At 35.3% G+C, this 19896-nt stretch overlaps 1 protein-coding gene across 5 annotated transcripts in view; it reads right to left on the reverse strand.

Moving 5' to 3' along the window:
- Window positions 1-14454, reverse strand: part of POSTN (periostin) — a 31139-nt gene extending 16685 nt beyond the window's left edge. For all 5 annotated transcript variants that reach the window (XM_066571122.1, XM_066571114.1, XM_066571105.1 and 2 more), the window contains exons 1-12: window positions 14323-14454; window positions 12747-12845; window positions 8941-9005; window positions 7543-7700; window positions 6763-6927; window positions 5806-5952; window positions 4779-4920; window positions 3988-4200; window positions 3690-3824; window positions 2055-2203; window positions 1415-1551; window positions 542-672 (exon numbers count right to left, since the gene is read on the reverse strand). In XM_066571122.1, coding sequence (XP_066427219.1) covers window positions 542-672; window positions 1415-1551; window positions 2055-2203; window positions 3690-3824; window positions 3988-4200; window positions 4779-4920; window positions 5806-5952; window positions 6763-6927; window positions 7543-7700; window positions 8941-9005; window positions 12747-12845; window positions 14323-14444 — 1663 coding nt within the window. In that variant the 5' untranslated portion in view covers window positions 14445-14454. The remainder of the gene's footprint in view (window positions 1-541; window positions 673-1414; window positions 1552-2054; window positions 2204-3689; window positions 3825-3987; window positions 4201-4778; window positions 4921-5805; window positions 5953-6762; window positions 6928-7542; window positions 7701-8940; window positions 9006-12746; window positions 12846-14322) is intronic.
- Window positions 14455-19896: the final 5442 nt, after the last annotated feature.

The raw sequence follows: 19896 nt of genomic DNA on the forward strand, positions 1-19896 counted from the left end.
ATGGAGAAAGCAACATAATAACTTAAAAGAAAACCAAGACAGAATTCTAGAAACCAATCTGGCACCAAAAAAACCCAACTCTGCTGTAAAAAAAAAAAAAAAAGAGGGTGAAGGAAAGCCTTAAGTAACTGAGTCACAATGATAGAAAAAAAATGGTGCATTAAACCCCTGGAAATGCAGAAGAGCAAATAAAATTGTCTTGTTAACTACAGAATTAGTCCATAGTTAACAAAACAATTTAGTAGTCTGGACTTGGACAACCTCAAGCTCTGAATTGAAGACAAAAATAATGGAAGGAAGCAACACTATGGAATAAGATATTGAGGAGTGAAATTTAAATTTAAATGTCAGGTTGGAGGTTTTTTTCCAAAAAGACATTTTCTCTATGCCCAAGAAGGAAATAATTAAGGGGATTCCTATGACCTGCTCTATGCAAAAGGTAAACTGCTTCAGCAGACAGCTTTGGTGTAAGAGGTGCATTAGTCTCCTTTCCAATAAATTTTAATTTGCTCGTAATTCCAGGGTTTTTTTGGTCACTTACTTATCAGTATGTCCTTGTCATCGTCAGTCAAACCTTTAAAGGCATCATTAGTTGGGACAAACAGAGTCCACTGTCCAGGCTGTGACAGAACATCATCCAAATCTGCAGCTTTCACCAGACTGAGGAAAATGCTGTTTAGAGCAAACAGACAAACCACAAATACATTTCATTGAAATGCGGTATAATTGGTCCCGGTTCTTAGTTCTCCCATTTTTTTTCCCCAATAGTGTTTCATTTTTCAAACACTTTCACTATTTCCCAGAAATAAAGTAGCAGACAGAGGAAAAATTATTTGAAAAAAAAAATAACTGCAGCCAGGATCAGAGGAGGATTTGTCGAACACAAACCCTTGCAGATCAAACAGATAAAAGGAGGATGCAAAGGATTGTTCTTGCTTTAGGAGTATTGAGATTCTTGCAGAAAAGGGACAGAAATAGGTATGATTGTATGATAAGTATGATTCTTGCAGAAAAGGGACAGAAACGTATGCAATCCTGCTGCACCCATATGGAATTGTATCATTCATTAATTAAAACTCCAGAGACCATTGTATTTATAGCTCTGGATGTATCACTCAATTCCTTCTGTCCTGTTACTCCTCTCATTCTAGTGCCTTACAACCCTTTGTGCCATAAAAAAGCATTCTAGCATTGAGTGTGGAAGCCTTTTCAGCATACAGCTGGAAAAATTTCTCTTTGCCCACATTTTTCTTTCCTTTTATGTTATTTGTGTAGTTAATAAACCCTTCTCTGCCATCCCCACTCTCAAAGCCCCAACAACTCACATGCTCACAGTCCAAAACTTTTTCTCAGACCAGCTGTGCTGTTTATACCCTCTGCAGGAAAATCTAGTTCTGTCAGTATTGCTACTCACCTAAAACGCTTATCATTTCTCAACATTTCATGCAAACTCTTTTCTGCTGGATTGATGATCTGTCTGAAGATGTGAATAAAACCATTTCTTCCTTCTTTGCTTCCTCTGACCATGCATGAATTTTCAATACATACAGCCTTATTGAAAGAGAAACAAATGTAGCTGTTTACACAATGTTAAAAATAACAACCATATGTATTTCCTATAGTCAAATTGTGTGGTCTTGCCAGGAAATTTGGCATTGCTTGAGTATGCAGAAATAGCAAAATCTATAATAAAATAGCATGGCGCAAATATTTTAACACTTGATTTGTGTGTGTGTGTGTGTGTGTGTGTGTGTGTGTGTGTGTGTGCTTGTTTTCCCTTGAGAATGTTCTTAATTACTTTTAAAAGCTAGCTTTAAAAATTTGTAACTAACTAAACACCCACTTTGAAATTTTGTTGCATTTTCCCAAAGAGTTCTCCATGCAGACAAAGCTCGGATTAAGATCAGATTTTCATTTTTTGATATCTTAAAAGTTGAAGGATTTTTTGCTAGATAGTCATAATGGTAAATGTTGGGGTTTCATTCAGCTTTGCCTTTTATTAACTTCTGTTTTCATAGTTGGATGCATATTTTTAGAAAGACTCATTCACTTACTGTGCGATACACAAAGACTCTAAGTAGTTTTCCTCCAATTGTTTCCAGCTCTTGTCCATTGTACAGTTCATTGAGCCCAACTTTCACTTTTATAATGTGATTCTGCAGGATTCTTTTAAGAAGACGTTGATCCAGCCTTAAGGTGTCATCTACAAAGCAAATTAGATATTAATGTATAGTAATTTATATAGTGAATTTTTATTCAAATATAGTTAAAAGAATCTGGAAATACTGAATCTTTCTTTGAAATGCTTGAATTAAAGCATGGACAGGTCTGTGTATACAGAAGACAAATTGTTTTGACCATTCTTCAAGTTCAGTCAAGAACTTTTGACACAGCCATGATTAATTACTATACCTAATATGTCTGATGATTTATAAGTGGGTCTGCTCCATCTTCTGAATTACTGCTATATTTTGTATTAGAACCAGTCCTTTCCACATGTGCACCTAAAATCTATCCAAATTTGCTTCCTTAGTAGTAAGACTACACTCTAATTCTTTGAGAAAAGGCAAGATATCCATGCTGTCACCTCCACAAATATACAAACACCTGTTTTACGATATATTTATATCAGTTTCCCTCTGCTTTGATGTACTGAGAAATAATAACTTTCTTGTCTTTCCTGAGTTTAACTTGGATAGAGTAAAATTTCCTTCCAGCAGGTCCCACAGTGCTGTCTTTTGGGTTTAGTATGAGTATAATGTTTATAACACACTGATATTTTTGTTGTTTCTGAGCAGTGCTCACCTTAAGCCAAGGACATCTCAGTGCCTCATGCTCTGTGAGTGGCCAGTGCATGAGAGGCTGGAAGCATCAAGTCCAGGACAGGTGACCCAAACTTGACAGAGGGATATTCCATACCATAGAATGTTGTGCTCAGTATATAAACTGGGGGAACCTGGCTGGGAGGTGTCAGTCAATGGCTGGGCATAGGTCAGGGTAATTGCATGCATCACCTGTTTCTCTTAGGCTTTAATAATACTTTAAAAATTATGATTATTATTATTATTATTATTATTATTATTATTATTATTATTATTATTATTATTATTATTATTATTATTATTATTATTATTATTATATTAGTATTATTATATTAGTATTATTAATATTATTATTTTACTTTGTTAAAGTTATCAAATAGCTCTTATCTAAGCCTATGAAGTTTTATTACATTTTTTCCCCCTGATTCACCTCCCCATCCCTGAGTGGGGGAAAGAGGGGAGTGATAAGTGGATGTGTGGTACTTAGCTGTTGGCTGGAATGAAACTACTGCATACATTTTCTGAGAATAAATAAGTTTTGAATCTAATGGAAGTAATGTAAGACTAAGGAAACTGGCAGTTTATTGATACCTTTCCATTCCTAAAATCTTTCTGTGTATATTTTGTATCTTATTATAGTGCTACTATTTCCATTAGCAAATGATATGGGTGAAAGCAAACTCTGCAGCGTGGTGGTTAGGCTTGTTTTGTATTTCTACAAGGTATGTAATTTGAAAGGATGCAGTCATTCTATTTATCTATGATGCTCTTGCAGTGAGACTTAGAACAAGTACTGGGCGTTATTTGGAAAACTGTCAGGGTAGCGTATATACTGGTTTATTTTGACAATCTTTTAGGGCTACTAACCTGAGAAAGCGCCATTCAGAGGTGCCAGGAGAGTGTATTGGCCTTCTGGCCTTAGAGAAGATGCCAACCCTAGCTGTGCCACCAGGTCCGTAAATGTAGTCTGCTGAGCACCCCCAAGCTCAATGACTTGTTTGGCTGCAAATAAAGAATTAAGAAAAGGTATTTTAACACACAATATCTTCCTATTTCTGATTTGGATTCTCCATGCTTATCCAGAACTACATATCTGAGGGAATCTGGATAAGGTTATTGAAAATATCTTCAGTGCAACAAGATTTCCATCAGTCACATCACTGACCAGAATCAGGAATTAGCACTTGATCAATGAGGTGGATAACGCCATTGCTTCTCACAATATCTTTGCGTTTCACCATTTTCACTCCATTCACAGTCAGACTTTCACCATCACAACCAACTTCAACAGTGTTTCCTTCCAAGGTTTCATAGACAGCTCCCCCTGTGATGGCTTCAGAGCACTGGAGAGTATTTAATATATGGAACTTCACAAGAGCTGCAGAGAAAAGAGCAGGAATTTAATAGATGTAGGTGTTTGGACACATATATGTATAATTTACATACACTATTTTTAATTAATTTCACTCACAGATACTTTATTTAAATTTAATGATACTGTAGGCCTCTAAATCACATTTTTGATCAAAACTATTTGGCATCCCTTATACTATTAAAAATATATTGGTTATGCTACAATCTGCTGGTCACTGCATATGATATGCTCCAAGAGGACCTATGAGTACAAAACTCCATAGGCTATGCAAAGGTATGAGAGAATTTAATATTCAGATAGCCCTGGATTTCTAGGGACAGGAATGTCTATCAGACCTATGCAGCTGAACTATTAGAAAGTCAATGTGCCTATATTTTCACAGTTCCCTTTAAACTGTTTTGGAGATTAAGTTTTCAATGACTTTCTATCCTTAGGCAAGTGGAAAAATGAGAGACAGAAGAAATAACTCCTCCTACACACATGAAAGTAGAGGCGCTTCATTCCAGAGCTATAAGGATAATGCATTTTCTGCCTCCTGATCAACTCAAACATATTTCTTGTTTGCAAAAAAGTTTAAATACCTTCAGAGGCCACCTTGTCACCCATGATTCTTTCTAAAACTCCCCTTGGAAGTTTCTCAAAAGCTTCATTAGTAGGAGCAAAGATTGTGTAATGACCGGGTCTTCCAAGAATATCCATGACACCTGATGTAATGGCAGGAGCCTAAAATATAATTTTTTATTTAAATGCTGATTATTTGAAATATTACCAAAATGCATTATCTGTCTAATTTTACCTCATGCCTACAGATACTTGGATGCTAGACTGAGATCAGTGTTTTAAAAAGATAGATAATGAATGTTACAGAAAGATGAAAAAAATAACTGACAGAGGAATGTTTTTAAACTGAAAACCAGAAAGCATTGGTTTTTATATTAAGTTTTTTCAAAGATATTAAATATTGCGGTTGCCTATAACTGTCATGAACTCGATTTGAGGGATTCAGAGGATCTTCTCCACCTTTATGCCTCTCCATTTAAAATACCTTTTTGTATCATATTTATTAAGGAGATGGAAGATAGAAAAGGACAACAGTTATCTGCAAAGCAATGGCATATTTTTTAAAATAAGCAGCATGAAATCCCATTACACTGTGGAGACACATTTTTTAGAAGATGGAAAAATTAGAAACTTGGACAATTTTTAACCATGCTTCCTCTATGCAAGAAAAATCCTTCTTATGTGCATCTACTGACTCTATGAGTTGGGTTCTGAAATTTATTTGGTGTCTTTACCATTTTTTATTATCCATTTTGAAATTGTTCTTATTTATCTAGCACCAGAATCTGTAACTTCATGCTCACATTTCATTTTCTCAGTGCTTGAAGAGAAGACACTTTTTAGGTACAAGGACACATTCCGTCCTATTGATGTTGCCTTTTTAAATAGCTAGGTTTGCAATATTACCTGAAGCTCTTAATTTAATTTATTTTTTCTCTCTTACTGAGCTAACACCTCTTACTTCCAGGTATCGTAAACAAATAAAAAAGGAATTAAAAAAACCCTCCTTAAATAAACAGAGAAGAGTTTTTATTTTTGTCCACTTACTCTAAATGATGAAAGCTCATCCTCAAATTCAATGAAATCTTGAATGGTATTTGCAACAGAAGTCAGGACACGATCAACGACATGGACAACACCATTGGTAGCAATTTGGTTGCCATGGATGATCCTGGCACAGTTAACAGTGACAACCTATATTTGAAGAATCAAGTAGTAGAAGATTAAACAGTAATTTGATCACAACCTTGGAACCTGACTCTCACAGACTGGCAATGTAGGTAAATTGTGTATTCACTGCTGTAATTCCAATTGTTTTTTTCAAAATTTGAAGTAAAGCCTTTTAAGATTTGAATGTTTGACTAAGCTTCTGGAAAGATAGCAGCAGATTTATTCAGGTTACATTGATTTCATATTCATGGTTAATTTCTTACTGCAATTATTCTGATTTCTTATCTGGCTAATATGTTGGTTATACTGGTTCTTTTTAGCAATAACACCTGTAGACAAACAAACATTTTGATGGATTTAAGACAACAAAGATGAGTGACTTCACTGGGAAGTTTCTTGCATTTATAATTTTATTTTTTTTTGCCTAGGCAAATAATGGATGTGTGTTTCCTACAACTTTCAATGCTCCTACCATGGACTCAAATTCAAATAAAAGATCTGTGTAATATTATTTAGCAAAACTGTAAAAATTAATAGTAGATTTTGCTGTCAAATTTATGACCATGTATTTTGACCACAAAAGGCTTTGTCTTTTATGAAGAAAGTTCATTTTCATTTGCACTTTGATTTTGAAACATCACAGTCTTTACTCATCCTTTCTTAGTGATTAGTCTACAGAGCAGACAAAAATTCTTGAAGAGAATATTTATTTTTCTCAGTGGCAACTGACTTGGTGTATGGTAAACTTTTGATAATATATTTTCTTAGTTATATAAGGAAGTAAAGGCATCAAATAAATAAATGTATTAGGGGGAAAAAAGAGAATGGACTTACCCCATTGGGATAATGGTTAATAAACAATTTCTGGCCATTATACATAGACACCAGGGTCATGCCATTCTTAAGATCTTTTGTCAACATGCGCTTGTTTAACATGTGGTGGTGGAGAGAATTATACAGTTCAATATTTACATTGTCAACCAAATTCCTGTGGGTTTCCTGAAGAAGAAAAGGAATTTAATCAATTACAAGCTTCAAAACCTCCTGCCACTCAGAAAGATGTATGTATTGTTTTACCTTAGTATATGCTTTCAACATATACTCAGCATCTGTTAGGGAAGACGACTTTGATGCCTATAAATCTGGCTCTACTTAAATGATCTTTAAGTCTGATTTGCTCACAAATGGAAGATGAGTCATCATCACAGTCAAATCATTAGAGGATCTTTAATTCAATGTTTATTTAACTAAAATCATACTAAAAGAAGGACACCTGAATTTCTGACAGTGTACAGCCATACATCATGCAGCTGCTGGAATTCCTAGGAGTTTCCCTGAAACTATGTTAAATAAATTAATAATACTAATATGTGTCATGCAAGTGCTTAAGTAAGAAGCAATTACAGTTTCTTAGTACTCCTAAAAGTAAACCCAGCTTCTCTAGTTTCAGAAATGTACATTAAAGATGTAGATTATTTCATTATTACCTGTATTATGTCCTTCAATGTCTAAAACTTGACATTGTTTCCTATCTAATTTATCCCACACTAGCTGCTTCAGCTAGAATGTTTAACTCATGCACGTGCACACAGACACACACACACACACACTTACTGAATCTAACTGATCCCAGGCTTCATTGCTTGGTGCAAAGAAAGTGAATGATCCTCGTCCCTCAATCTCTTCTCTCAGCTTTGACATGTCAGAGTAGCGCTGTGTGGTGGTAGCTCCCACAATACCAAGCGTACCATATACATGATCAATTGGAGCAACTAAAATAAACATGAGGAAAGAACGCTGTCAACTCTTCAGTTTATCACAATCAAATTTTCTTTCTGTCTTTTGGATGCGTAATAGCTCTGAAACTGTTTAAGTCAGAATTAAACAATATGTTTAGGTTAAAAATTTCGTTGTCAGCATGCTCAAAAATCATCTAAGCACATCTGCTTGCTGTTCCTTTTTGTGATTTTCTTAATGAAAAATTAGATCAAACAATACTGAATATTGTAAAGTTTCCTTTAGAAGATCTGTTGTATTTTGTATCAACCCAACATGAAGGAGAGAGGCTATCCATTTACAATCACAAAAATTTCAGTGGACTGGGTCTCATTAAGTCACAATGGACCAGAATTCTTTTCGTGAGGCCTCTTACTCTTCTTCCAATGTCTGGTTTATGCATATCCTGATTTATCCAGAGAGTAATGGCCATAGTCTCACAGTTAAAACATGGCTACATGAGAACAGCATTCATCTCTCCTAATTTTAGGCATCTAGAAGTGAGACATTTGCATGCAACCTAATGGTTCTTGGTTCTTTTTATGGTTATTGTGAAGAACAGGTGATTCTAGTGTGTGACTGATTTCATCCTAATGTCAGCATCTGAAGGGAGATTAATTTATCTGAACAAACTGAACTCTGCATTATTGAACATAACAGGATCATCTCAGTTACAGGGATCAAAAACTATGAAACGTATTCCTTCTCATACTACTCTTGTCTGCTGCAATTAGTTTTATTTTTACGAAGAAGAATAACATAAACAGGAGAGATGCAGAATTTCTGTCTTCATCTGCACTCTTTCTTTGATAAAGGCTAAAAGACTCTTTAAGTAAATTAGATTCAAGTTTTTTCAGAAAAAAGAAAATACAAATTTAGATATGCTCCACCCTGAGTCCTGGTTTTCTGACCACACTGATATGCTTCAGACTAGTCTCAGATTTGATGGGAATAGGAATTAAAGCTCTTCTTTGGCAGCTTTGGGAACTGAAGACACTATCATTTCTCACCAATCCAGAATCTGCAAGGAGCTGGGAAATTCAACCTAAACTTTATGATCAAATTCAATGCTAGTTAATTTTTAATTGTGCTTGCTGCATGCAAATGAAGCTGTACATTCTTAGGCAGTACTTCTTAAAAAGAGGCAATCATTTCTCATGCTGATCACCTTTGAAACTCTGCTGTAATTTTAATTTTTTACATATGCAACTTATCTATAAGAAAATAAGCTTATACCTGCAGGACATCCCCTTGTACCATCCATCTTCATATAGCCAGGACAGCACTCATATAAGACAGTTCTATGGATTCAGACAAAAGCACCATTAAATAATATGTAGGAGAAATAAACTAATTTTAGCTAATTCTAATTTTATTTCTATTATCAATTTTTCATTGCTAGCACATACTCTCCAGCATTTCAGCCTTTTTTTGTCATTCAGCCCTTTTTGTATTGATTACAAATTGGTCATATTTTACTGAATGTAAAGTTTTTGAATTTAAAGAAAGACTGACATCATTAAAATAAAATCCTGGTCAAAGGGTTGTGAAGGAAAAAGACAAATTTAAATGAACAGAATAGAAATTAAAGTGAGAGAAGTACATGAGGTCACCTACATACTGGTTATAGGAATTGACAAGTATTTCAGAGAAGGTCCTGTGCATTGTATGGAGATAAAAAGTGGGATAAGAGAGCCTCTGTTCTCCAAGGAAGAATTTGAAGAAGGCCAGGAATGAGGAAGAGAACTAATTAAGAACAGACATAAAACTGGTTCCAGAGAAGGAAGTCACTAAAAACTGGATGGATGGACTCAAGGGAAAGTTCACAGGTAAATGTAGTAAGGATGAAAACCAGAATACAAGAAACCAAACCCAGGGTATAAAAAGTTTGTCATCACAGCACACAGAGACCTTAGCATTGCCAGGGGCCAGGAAATGTTATATAAAAATACTCTAATTCTCAAATACACATAAGCTACACATAAGAGCAAAACAGGGCTGAATGATGATTCTATAATGTAATGTTCATTTTCACATGTTTCTTATGAGATATAATTTCTTCTTAATTTTAAACAGAAATAAAAGTTCTACCATTGACCTGTTTGAAAAATCCTCCTCTTTTACAGGAAAATGCAAATTCACTAAAGTTATCACTGAATTTTGGCTCCTTGGAAGAAATTTAATTCATTACACTTCAGATATTATTTTTCAAATTATCTTACACTGTACAGTATATTGTACACCATAATGACATTACTGTTTTTCACAATATATTTATTTTTATAGGTGTGGCTGATGCTGGCAATTCAAAAGTTCTGAACACTCATTCCTTGAAGCTTTTTACTGGGCCTTTAACCACTACAGTTCATTTTTACTTAGCAGAATCTTTGGTGGCAGCTGAGTACATTTTTCTCATGTTTCATAATTTAAAGCTGACAAAAAGTTAATCACAACCACATTAAAATGAACAACTTATTCAAATGAAAATTTGGACTTAATATCTTCAACATCCAAACTACTTAAAGAGATTTTAAAATAAAGTAGACTGGAAGAAAAATAATAATAAACAGCATGATTGGAAAAGTAAGGATTATCATTCCATAAAAGAGAGCAATCTGATAGAGGTGGTGAAAATTATTTCTTTATTAAACACAGTCTTTTATTTCTCTGTGCTATGAAAATATTTATTATCTATTCCTTCACAGGCATATACATACATGATATATTCACCATGTACATATTTTCAACTGAGAAACTATGTATTGAAAGTATATTTATAGTTCTTTTAGTACATCTCTTCCTTTAAAGCAATTCATTAAAGGCTGTGTCTTGGGAATGCATGGATAGCATGGGCTACAGATTTTTAATATAATGATAAACCTTTTACTCTTAGTCCTTCATGCATCCTTGCAAGAAGCTAATAATAAAAACATAATAATCTGATTATCTGTTAAAAAAAAGTGTAGCAAAATAGGAATTAAAATGTTCTCCTAACTGTGTGAACTGCTTTGTCATGAGAAAATATTTTTTCCTCCCTTGGAATAGAAAATATTTCCCCCTCATCCCATGGGAAGCTATGAAAGATTGCAGTTTAATTAGCTTTTGGAAAAAGGAAAGAGGCAGCTGAGTTATAAGCATAGATTAAGACATGGCAAGATAATTCTCATACCACATCCAACAATGATACAATTAATGAAAGACAGAAAATTGGCTGAAGAACAAAGGTAAGAAGAAAATGCTTCTTCAGCCAAGCATTACAAGATCAGTGACTTTTTTACCACGTATCTTATTATGCACAGCCCAGGCTTCTTTTCAGTTAGCAAGTTCCTACTTACATTATTCATATTCCCTTACAGTTTTCTGCAGTTAGAAAGTTCCTTAGCTGTGCCCAGAATGTAAGAAAGATGGGATGGGAGAAAAGAGGTTTATATGGAGCATCATCCCGCAATAAAGTCAGAACCAGATAAAATTTGGTGCAAGATGCAGTTCCTCAGTACCACCTGTGTGTAGGCAGAGCACACAGGGGAAATGCCACCTCAGACCAGACCAGAAATTATCCTCATATGCATCCCTACTGGTTCAAAAGAAGCCTGTGGCCAAAAGCAGAAAGAAATCAATTATTCAGCTGAGAAACCAATGATGCATTCTTGAGGTTTTGGTCGGGTTAGTTTCTTTGTCTTTGTTGGGTTTTTTGTTGTTGTTGTTGTTGTTTTTGTTTTGGTTTGTTTGTTGATTTTTTGGTGTTGTTTTTAAGTACAACATTGTCCTGACCTCATCCAAAGGAGTATATTCCAAAGGAAAAAGACAGAACAGCACTACCTTAATCCTTGTTATTCTTGGCTAACAGAGCCAGTTTTCAGTTTATTCAAATCAGCTCTGTGACTCATCTATTTCTACTTCTTGCTGGCATGGAGATAAAATACTGCTGAGAAACAGTGGAAAGACTTTTGTTCCAACAAATGCTGATTTAGGAAATTTGTATGTTACACTTCCATTGTAAATGGGAATTGCACATAATAAAAACTTTCAACATTTTATAGACATAAGTTAGGGAGGACTTTTTAACATGGAGATATTGACATGAGATGAGCTGTTGTCCTTTGGATTAGCATTCTTATTGGAGAAGTCTCTTAGTTTTGTCTGTGTTTCTGGGTTTAGTATGCAGAGTATAAAACTCATTAATGGCTAAGGCTAAGTTACAACAGATGCTTTATTATAACCACAAAAACCCCTTAAACAACCCTCAGGAGTTCTATGACTCACCTTATTCTCACACGGATTCTTTTTCTCATCTAGCCCTGATCTGTGAGTGCTTGTACAATGGTAGGGGGGTAAAAATGGAAGGGGAAGAGCAGGTGATAATTTTGTGTACACTGTCATGACCAAACCCACCCAGCTCCACCACTCAATGTCTTTCTCTGGTTGGCTGTATTAGACTTCTTGAGGCCTTGCACAGGATTTCTGTAATATTTTACAGCTAACATTCCCCCAAATTCTGGTCATGAGGAGAACAAAGTCTCCACGTGACTTCAGTTCGATGAGTCTAAACTGCCTATTGCTTCAAACTACTTTTCCTAACACATGAAGTTATCCATCACTTCTTCTGGAGCTTTGAAAAGTAATGAATTCCCTCAGATTCATTCTGAGAGCAGACTTTCTTTCATGGGAAGACGTGACATCTATCTAGGAATAAAACCACAGAAGTAGGTTGCTTTCCAAAACTGCCTGTGAGAATATTCAAGTTCCACTGTAACCATTTTCAGGAAATACCTTTCTTCCCAATGTGTCTGCGGTTAGAATAAAATTTAGTGCCAAAGTTGTCAGTAGTATGGCAGACTTTACTGAAAAGGTGAAGTATTTTGGATGACTTGCAGTGTGCCCAGAGAAGGAAAGGGGAAGTCAGTATTGCAATGCCACCTGGAGGAGAAGTAAAGATTCTGACATAAACTATAAACAGTTTGTCTGTGAGAAAAGGAGTTTTCTAATCATACATTTTATTATCTCAGTCAATAGAGAACAGTTTGGAAGCAGAGCATACTTACGCTTTCTTTCCACAGATGGATTGCTGGTACCAGTTTCTGCAAGTGCTGAAGTATTTCTTTTTTGTTCCCATAACTTGCTGAAGAGCACAGACATTTGGGCTATGGGTGCAGTGAGAAACATTGTAAAAAGAAGTTTTCATACATGAAAAAATTTACATGAAATAGTAGCAAATAGTTTTCCTGTCGAGTAACAAATTAACTCCTGGCTTCATTTCCCAGGACAGGTGTGTTTTGAAGTAGCCACAGTGCAAGTTCTTGGGGCTGCCCAGCTGGATTACTTGGCAAGTCCACCCTCCCTGCAGCGACAGAAGCTTCCCCTTCATTCTGGTTTGACCCTGTGTGTCTGATGGGCAGTGATCACCAGCTGTGCCCAGGCAAGTCTTGATACTCATTTCTCCCTTCCCCCTGTGAAGTGAATTACCAGACACCGGGGACCAGTGAACACCATGAGGCTCTTTTCATTAAAGTTTTTGTCTTTTACACAGCTGTGCAGCTGAAGGTCGTGGGGAGATGGGGAAGAAAAAGTGCCTTGTTCTTTATGTAGAAGGAAGCCCTGTCTTCTGTAAATCAATCACCTATTCTGATTACCAACCATTTTGAGTACCGCAGGCACCTAAATAAACATTCTGGGAATTACTGGGGACCAAAGGGTAAATTGGCATGTAAATAAAAGGAGTCACAGGCTTCAGAGGAGGAATACGTGTTCCTTAGCATGGTGGTGTACAAAGATGAATTTCTTATGGTCAAATTCCATGGAGCAAGGGCATTTCATCCCTTATTTTTATACTTCTGCAATTAAAAAAATTCATCAGCTCAGAAGTTAGAATATATACTTTACATCACTGGGAAGCTAGTGAGCTTCTTTATTTGAAAAGCTAAAAAAATTGGAAAAGCACATGTGTGTAGCAGGCAGTGGGAAGACAGGATGGTAAACAATTCTTATTCACAGACTGTTTTTTGCTTAAGAAGACTAGAGGAAAATATCTTTAGGCACATGTGTTTTCCTGACACCAGCTGTTCAAATTATTTCCATGTCTCCAAGCAGCCTGGCTTGTAAGCGTTGCCTTTTGAAAGCCCTGCTGAGCAGCTTGCTGCATTGCTCTAGTGGGAACAGAAGTTTCACAAAGGATTCCCAGTATATATTCCCACATTAGAAAACATTTAAATAGAGTTAATGGTTTTCATCAGAATGGAATAAAGAGAGCAAATACTGTGGGTAGCTATCAACTCTGCAAAAGTTTGAAAACACATAAAAATTTCTGATCTCCCATTACAATACTTACAAACTGAAATTAATTTTGGTGATTCTGAATCACATTTTATTCATTATGAAGTGGTGATTTTAGATTTCTTTCCATTTTATGAAGTTCAACAGTATTCTGTCTCCTTTCAAAACTCTGTGTAAAGCTTTTTATTCAGGAACAATTATTGTAAAATGAATTTTAAAAGAAAATTCTACTTGAAGGACAGCAAAAATTCATAGTGAAAAATTACATGTAATATAATGCTAAAAGAAAGGGGAGAATAAAGATTAACAATCTTCTTTTTAAATTAGAAATAAAAGCCAGTTACTTACCCCTGGTCGCGTGCCCTAATTCGACTGTGAGTTAAAATCTTGTCATAGTGAGCAGAAGCAGCTGCTTGTTCAAAAGCAGACAACAAAAAAGGCAAAAAGGTGAATAAGAAAAAGATCTTCATCTTTAGTCCTTTGTTGCTTCTGGCAAGTCTAGAAGAGAGAACTGGCAAAGGGTCTGGAGAGCTGACAATTTATATACATGCTAGAAGGTGGTGGGAGGGAACCAGAGGATCAACCTGAAACTTTGTACCACCCCCCTTAGAACAGCAAACAGATCCTGCTGCCAGCTTCAGTAACCTAAATCAGTACCCTAATTAACGGTATAAATAATTTCTTTTAATCCCCAATTGATTAATTTCTTCCTTATTACAGAAGGCTTAACATTTTATTCTGCTGACACAACAACTGAGAGAGTTTGAGAAGTTTAGACTTTGACTTATGGTTTAGTATTTATAGCACTGAGGCATCCAGAGGTCATGATCACTGCGTGTGGTTTTATTCAAACCCAGAGGAAGATGTTGTCTGTTCCCATACGAACTGCATTGCTTTCCTTTGTTTTCCATGTCCTCACAGTTATCAGCTATGAGCTGTTTAATTAGTGAAGTTGATGGAAGTTACAAATACAGTTGCCAATAACCTGAAGTAGCATTTTTGTCTTGAGAAAAAAAAGCCGTATTAACACATACTCTGATTATGAAGTAGTCACTCAATCAAATGCAGTATTAATTTAAATATTCATTTTCATTTTAATGATAACAAGTACTGTTACATAATGCTTTCATTCAGAGCTTTATGTAATATATGATTACTTATTATATCAAAATCACAGAGTATCTGAACATTTGCATGTGTACCTTTCTCTACTTATTAGTTGGTCCTTCAAAGCCTCTTGGAAAAGGTAATGGAAATGGAAAACCTAAATCTGAGCTGTAACTGAGGAAACTGAGGCAGAAATGACAGGTCAAATCTTCTATGAAGGGATAGTCTTAAGGTTCCAGGGGCAGCTTGTGTGTTGACTGCAATCCAGGAGTTTGAAATTTTCATGCCAAGGAAAAAATTCTGCCATTTATATAGTTGTGTTTGCATAACACTTCATGGTTTCTAAGATTAAGAGCAGAGACATTTAGTTAAATGGTATGTGGGCTTCTGTTCTATCATGACCTCTATATACCCAACTTGCAAAAAACTCAAGATAGCTCATGGAAGTTTCAGTACCTCTTGATGTACGAACTCCATGCCTGAAACCTCACTGAGAGATCCACTGATGGAGGTGATGGGTCAACTCTGTGATTTCATATTACATGCTTTAGGAGAATATCAGTGTTGTCCTGATATGCTTTTTATTTCTTCCGGGTCTTTGCAGCAGGAAATACTCTGAGAAATATCGCCTCTTAAGTGTCTAGCTGTGATATTTCAAGCTGCTAATTTGCCTTAGTTGAGTAGTCTTTGCAGTTCTCAACTTAAAGGTGAAAAAAAATCAGAAGATACACTGTCAAATTAACTTGAAAAACTTCAGAAAGTCCCAGAACTGTCCCAGTAACCTGTCTTCTCAGGAGTCCCTCCCTCATCTCTGAGACCTCAGCATAACTCATGTTCTTCTCTTCCACACTTACCATGTAGCACCAAAAAAAAGAGTAGCAATTAATGCTGCTGCATTCATTGAGCTCTTGTTTACAGAGCTATCCACCACAGTAAATGATGGAGCAATCTGAGAGGGAAACCATTTCTCTTTTCATGGTTTTCCAGTTTTCTGATTAGTGACCCTACCTCCTCAAATCTCAGAGAATCCCATTTGTTCTCTGCATTGAGTATAGTAGGCTATTGTCCAACACTTAATAACAAGCCTGGTGACATCATTATACTATATTTAATGAGGCAAGCATTAGCAAAAAATAGTAAATGCAGAGGTAAACTAAGCTGCCACCTTAGTTTTTTTCTGCCTTCTGCTAAATGCTTTGTGCTATTATATTTCCTAAGTGATGTGATGTTGAAGTTCTAATTATAAATGTTAAATATCTAACTATAAAATTGATTAAAACACTGAATGGATTTGAATTACTACCATAGTAATAGGAATAATTATTACCTACAACAGAAAGAGTATATCCAAAAAATACCTGGAATAAGAAAAGAACACGTGTTGATTTTCATCTTCCAGGACATGTAAATATTGTCAAGAATAAAGTCTAAGGTATCTGCTATTCTGAAGAGTTTATTGCATTTCTCTAGAGACCTCTAGTGGAGAGAAATCTGTAAAGTCATTTTCTGAAACCTGTGTTAATTGTTCACACTAAAAAATTATTATATGATAAGCAATTAATTTTATTATTCCTAAAGAGGATTAGTTTAACTATTTGATACAAATTACTTGTATTAAAGTATTTAGGGTTGTGAATAACTTCTTTTGCATCAAATTGAAGCAACAAAAACATCTGTCTCTTAGCAATTTGTACCCAATCCATAAAAATGAAATCTCAACATGATAGTAATATGGTTCAAAAGAAGCCAGTATTAATTCTGGACTTAGTTCTCTCTGGTCATTTACTGCAGTACTTAACAAAAAGAATTCTGCTCCTGAATCAAAATTGTTTTTGTTTTAAAGTTTAAATTCATTTGCCACACATTGTCAAATACTTTTTCTCCTCATATTTCCACCTTTTTTCAATAACTGAACTTATTCTATACATTATCTTTCCAAGTTTTAGCAGCACAAAGGAGTTTATCAAAATAGCTTCATGTTATTTTTCCCCATGAGTGTTGTTTCACCCAGTGAGTGTGTGACACAGCATGTATATATAAACATACATGGGAATTAAATCTCAGAAAGCATTGTTAGGTGTAGAAACACGAAGATAGCTCATATCCGTCTGAATTTAGAAGAGAAGAAATGGAGAAAGGAAGAAAGGAGGACTCAAAGTTTTCATTCTGGTGATTCAGACCTGTAGATACTAATCAATACTTTGATTCCTTCTATATTTTAAGGAAAGATTTATCTTCGTATATCCTCAGAAACTGTAAGTATCTGGTTTCAAGAAAGTCAACAGGAGCTGTAAAATCAACCTGATCTCTTAGAAAGTGCTATTTTATAGTCAAATTTTGATGGAAGAAGAAATATTCCTGAATTGTAAAATATCAAAATATTCTGCTTTCTCTGTGTCAAAGTGACACTAGAATCCCAACACATGAACTGCAATGTGCATATGGCAAAATGTTATAAAATGTAGCAGTAAAGCATGAGTTATATGGTCTGATTCCTCAGTCCCAATCTGCATATTCAGCTCAGTTACCCTGAAAAATTAAGTAGGGATTAGCCTTACTCCTCAGGAAAAAGGAATGCTGATTTCTCATCCAACAGCAGGTGATGCTCTTGGCACTGGCAAACAGTTGTTTTCTTCCTTAGAGAATGAGCACATCTGATAAGGCAGCCTGCAATAAAATCCAAGTTTTGCTTGTAAAACACATGGCAAGTGTCAGTGCAACACCGAGATAAGAGCTGGGGGAGCCAATCAATAGGAGTTAAGTCATTCAGGCAGCAGCAGAATGTACCAGAGGGCCCCAAAGACACAATAGAAGCTACAAGGGTGTTTGTGTTGAGCACCACTAATTTTTTAAGGTTACCCCAGAATTAGATGGTATGACGATGAACTAGACTCTGTCAACACTCTCTGTTCTTTACTGCTTAAAGGAAAAAGCACAGACAAGCAAACAAAGAAAAACCCTGTGAGTTTGCCAGTGCCATCCAGTTTATTTAGTTAGTGAAGATGCCTCACAAACAATTTCTTTTTTTTTTTGGTTGAGGTTGAAATGACAGCAAATTGTCAGTAGTATGCATCCTAAATGGCCCAATTAAATGCTTATTCACTCTGATGGGAAGCTTTTACAAATTTCAAAGGTCATTTAAACTACTCTAGTGCAGGTAAAATTTATCACATTTCCAGTTAATCAAAAGGTCATTTATTGCAGTGTCTGTATTGTCATGAACACTAAGTAGTGCTCATATCCCCAGGATATGTATACTACACAAATGGTGGCTGTTTCGTCTGGTTTGAATTTTGTGATGGCTACTGTCAAGTTAAGGCAAAATTCTAAGCTTCTTGCTGTTTACAGGCTATATAATCCTGAATGCCATGAGCCTTTCCTGTAACAGCCAAACTTTGAAACCTAGAATATACAAGGGCATGAATCAAAAGTGTAAAAAGATGCTGGAATTTATGGATGTGGTGGTATGGTGGGTGTAAGGTGCAAAAACCATGGGAATAACCATCATTTATGATGAAAGAGATCTTTTAAATTAGGCTTTTGATCAATAACACTGTAATAATAAAAGAGCTACTTTTGCTTTCTACTAAGTGTAATATAAAACCACTTAGGAGCAGCTCGAAGACAAACAAATTCTTTCAGGTTTTATAAAGTTAAACACAAGAAAGACAGCATTCTGGAAGATGTGAAAATAAGAATTATGAAAACTGAGGTGTAGTGAAACTTTAAAGCTTAAATTCCTCAGTTTGAGCTTCTGTATGTATGTATGGAAGGGCAATGGATTTGACATAAAAATTATTTTTCATTTTTGATTTTTTTTTCAAGCGCACATGACATACCAAGATAGAGATTTTGTCAATTGAAGAATGTAGTAGTGTCAGCTGAATGTGGGAAAAGAGATCTAGGCAACTATATGAAGTTTTTTGAGAATTATCAGATTCTCAGAGATTTCGGGAAACAGAATCATTAATATTGTTAACAAAATCTAAAATTACTTGTTGTAATATTTTTTTAAATGGAAAGGATGAGAAACTAAATGCAAGATTGATCTCTGGTAAAATAATGATAAATCTTAAAATAGCTAAAAGTCCTTTTTTTTTCAATTTAATAATTGAAAAAACCTCAAAAATTAATATAATTCTATTTACAGAGATGATTATAAAACACAGTTTGAAGTCTTGAGTTTTAAGAGCTACTGGAAAGGCACAGCTCCCCCTCAAACTGAGCAGGGAGGGATTTGATCCTGGCTTCCCACATGGTGTAAAATTTCAGGCTATCTATTTGTCTGACAATCAAGTTTGTTTACTGCACAGAGCTGAATTGAAAGTCAGAAAACCAATTCTAGACATGACAAGACATATTGCCTTCCTTCTGGCAACTACATTCCTATATATCCTGTCTGGAGACTGGGCAATTGTCTGGTATCTCTTTCCTACTAACAGCTATAGTGCATGACACAAATTTTAGGACCTTCTTAGTGTGTGATTACAGTATTCTAAATATGGGGGAGAAAAGCCTCACAGGATGGGTTCTAAATCAAGGATTCTCCGTGTAAATATTCACTATGAAAAAGTAGTTTCTTTGAGTTGGAGAAGTTTAAGACAGGTTAACTTTTCTTCCAGGAATTGAAGTATTTAATGATTTTAACTTTTAAAAAATTATGAGTTCACCTAATATAATCAATAAATAGCTCTACTAATAAGAACTCGATGCTGAGGCATTGTCCTATACCAGTGAGACCCTGCACAGTACATAAAACAAAGGACAATGAATAAGACCTCAAATGTGGCCAGATTTTATTTTTCATATACAATG

Source organism: Molothrus aeneus, chromosome 2 (assembly GCF_037042795.1).
Source record: "Molothrus aeneus isolate 106 chromosome 2, BPBGC_Maene_1.0, whole genome shotgun sequence".
NCBI classification, from domain to species: Eukaryota; Metazoa; Chordata; class Aves; order Passeriformes; family Icteridae; genus Molothrus; species Molothrus aeneus.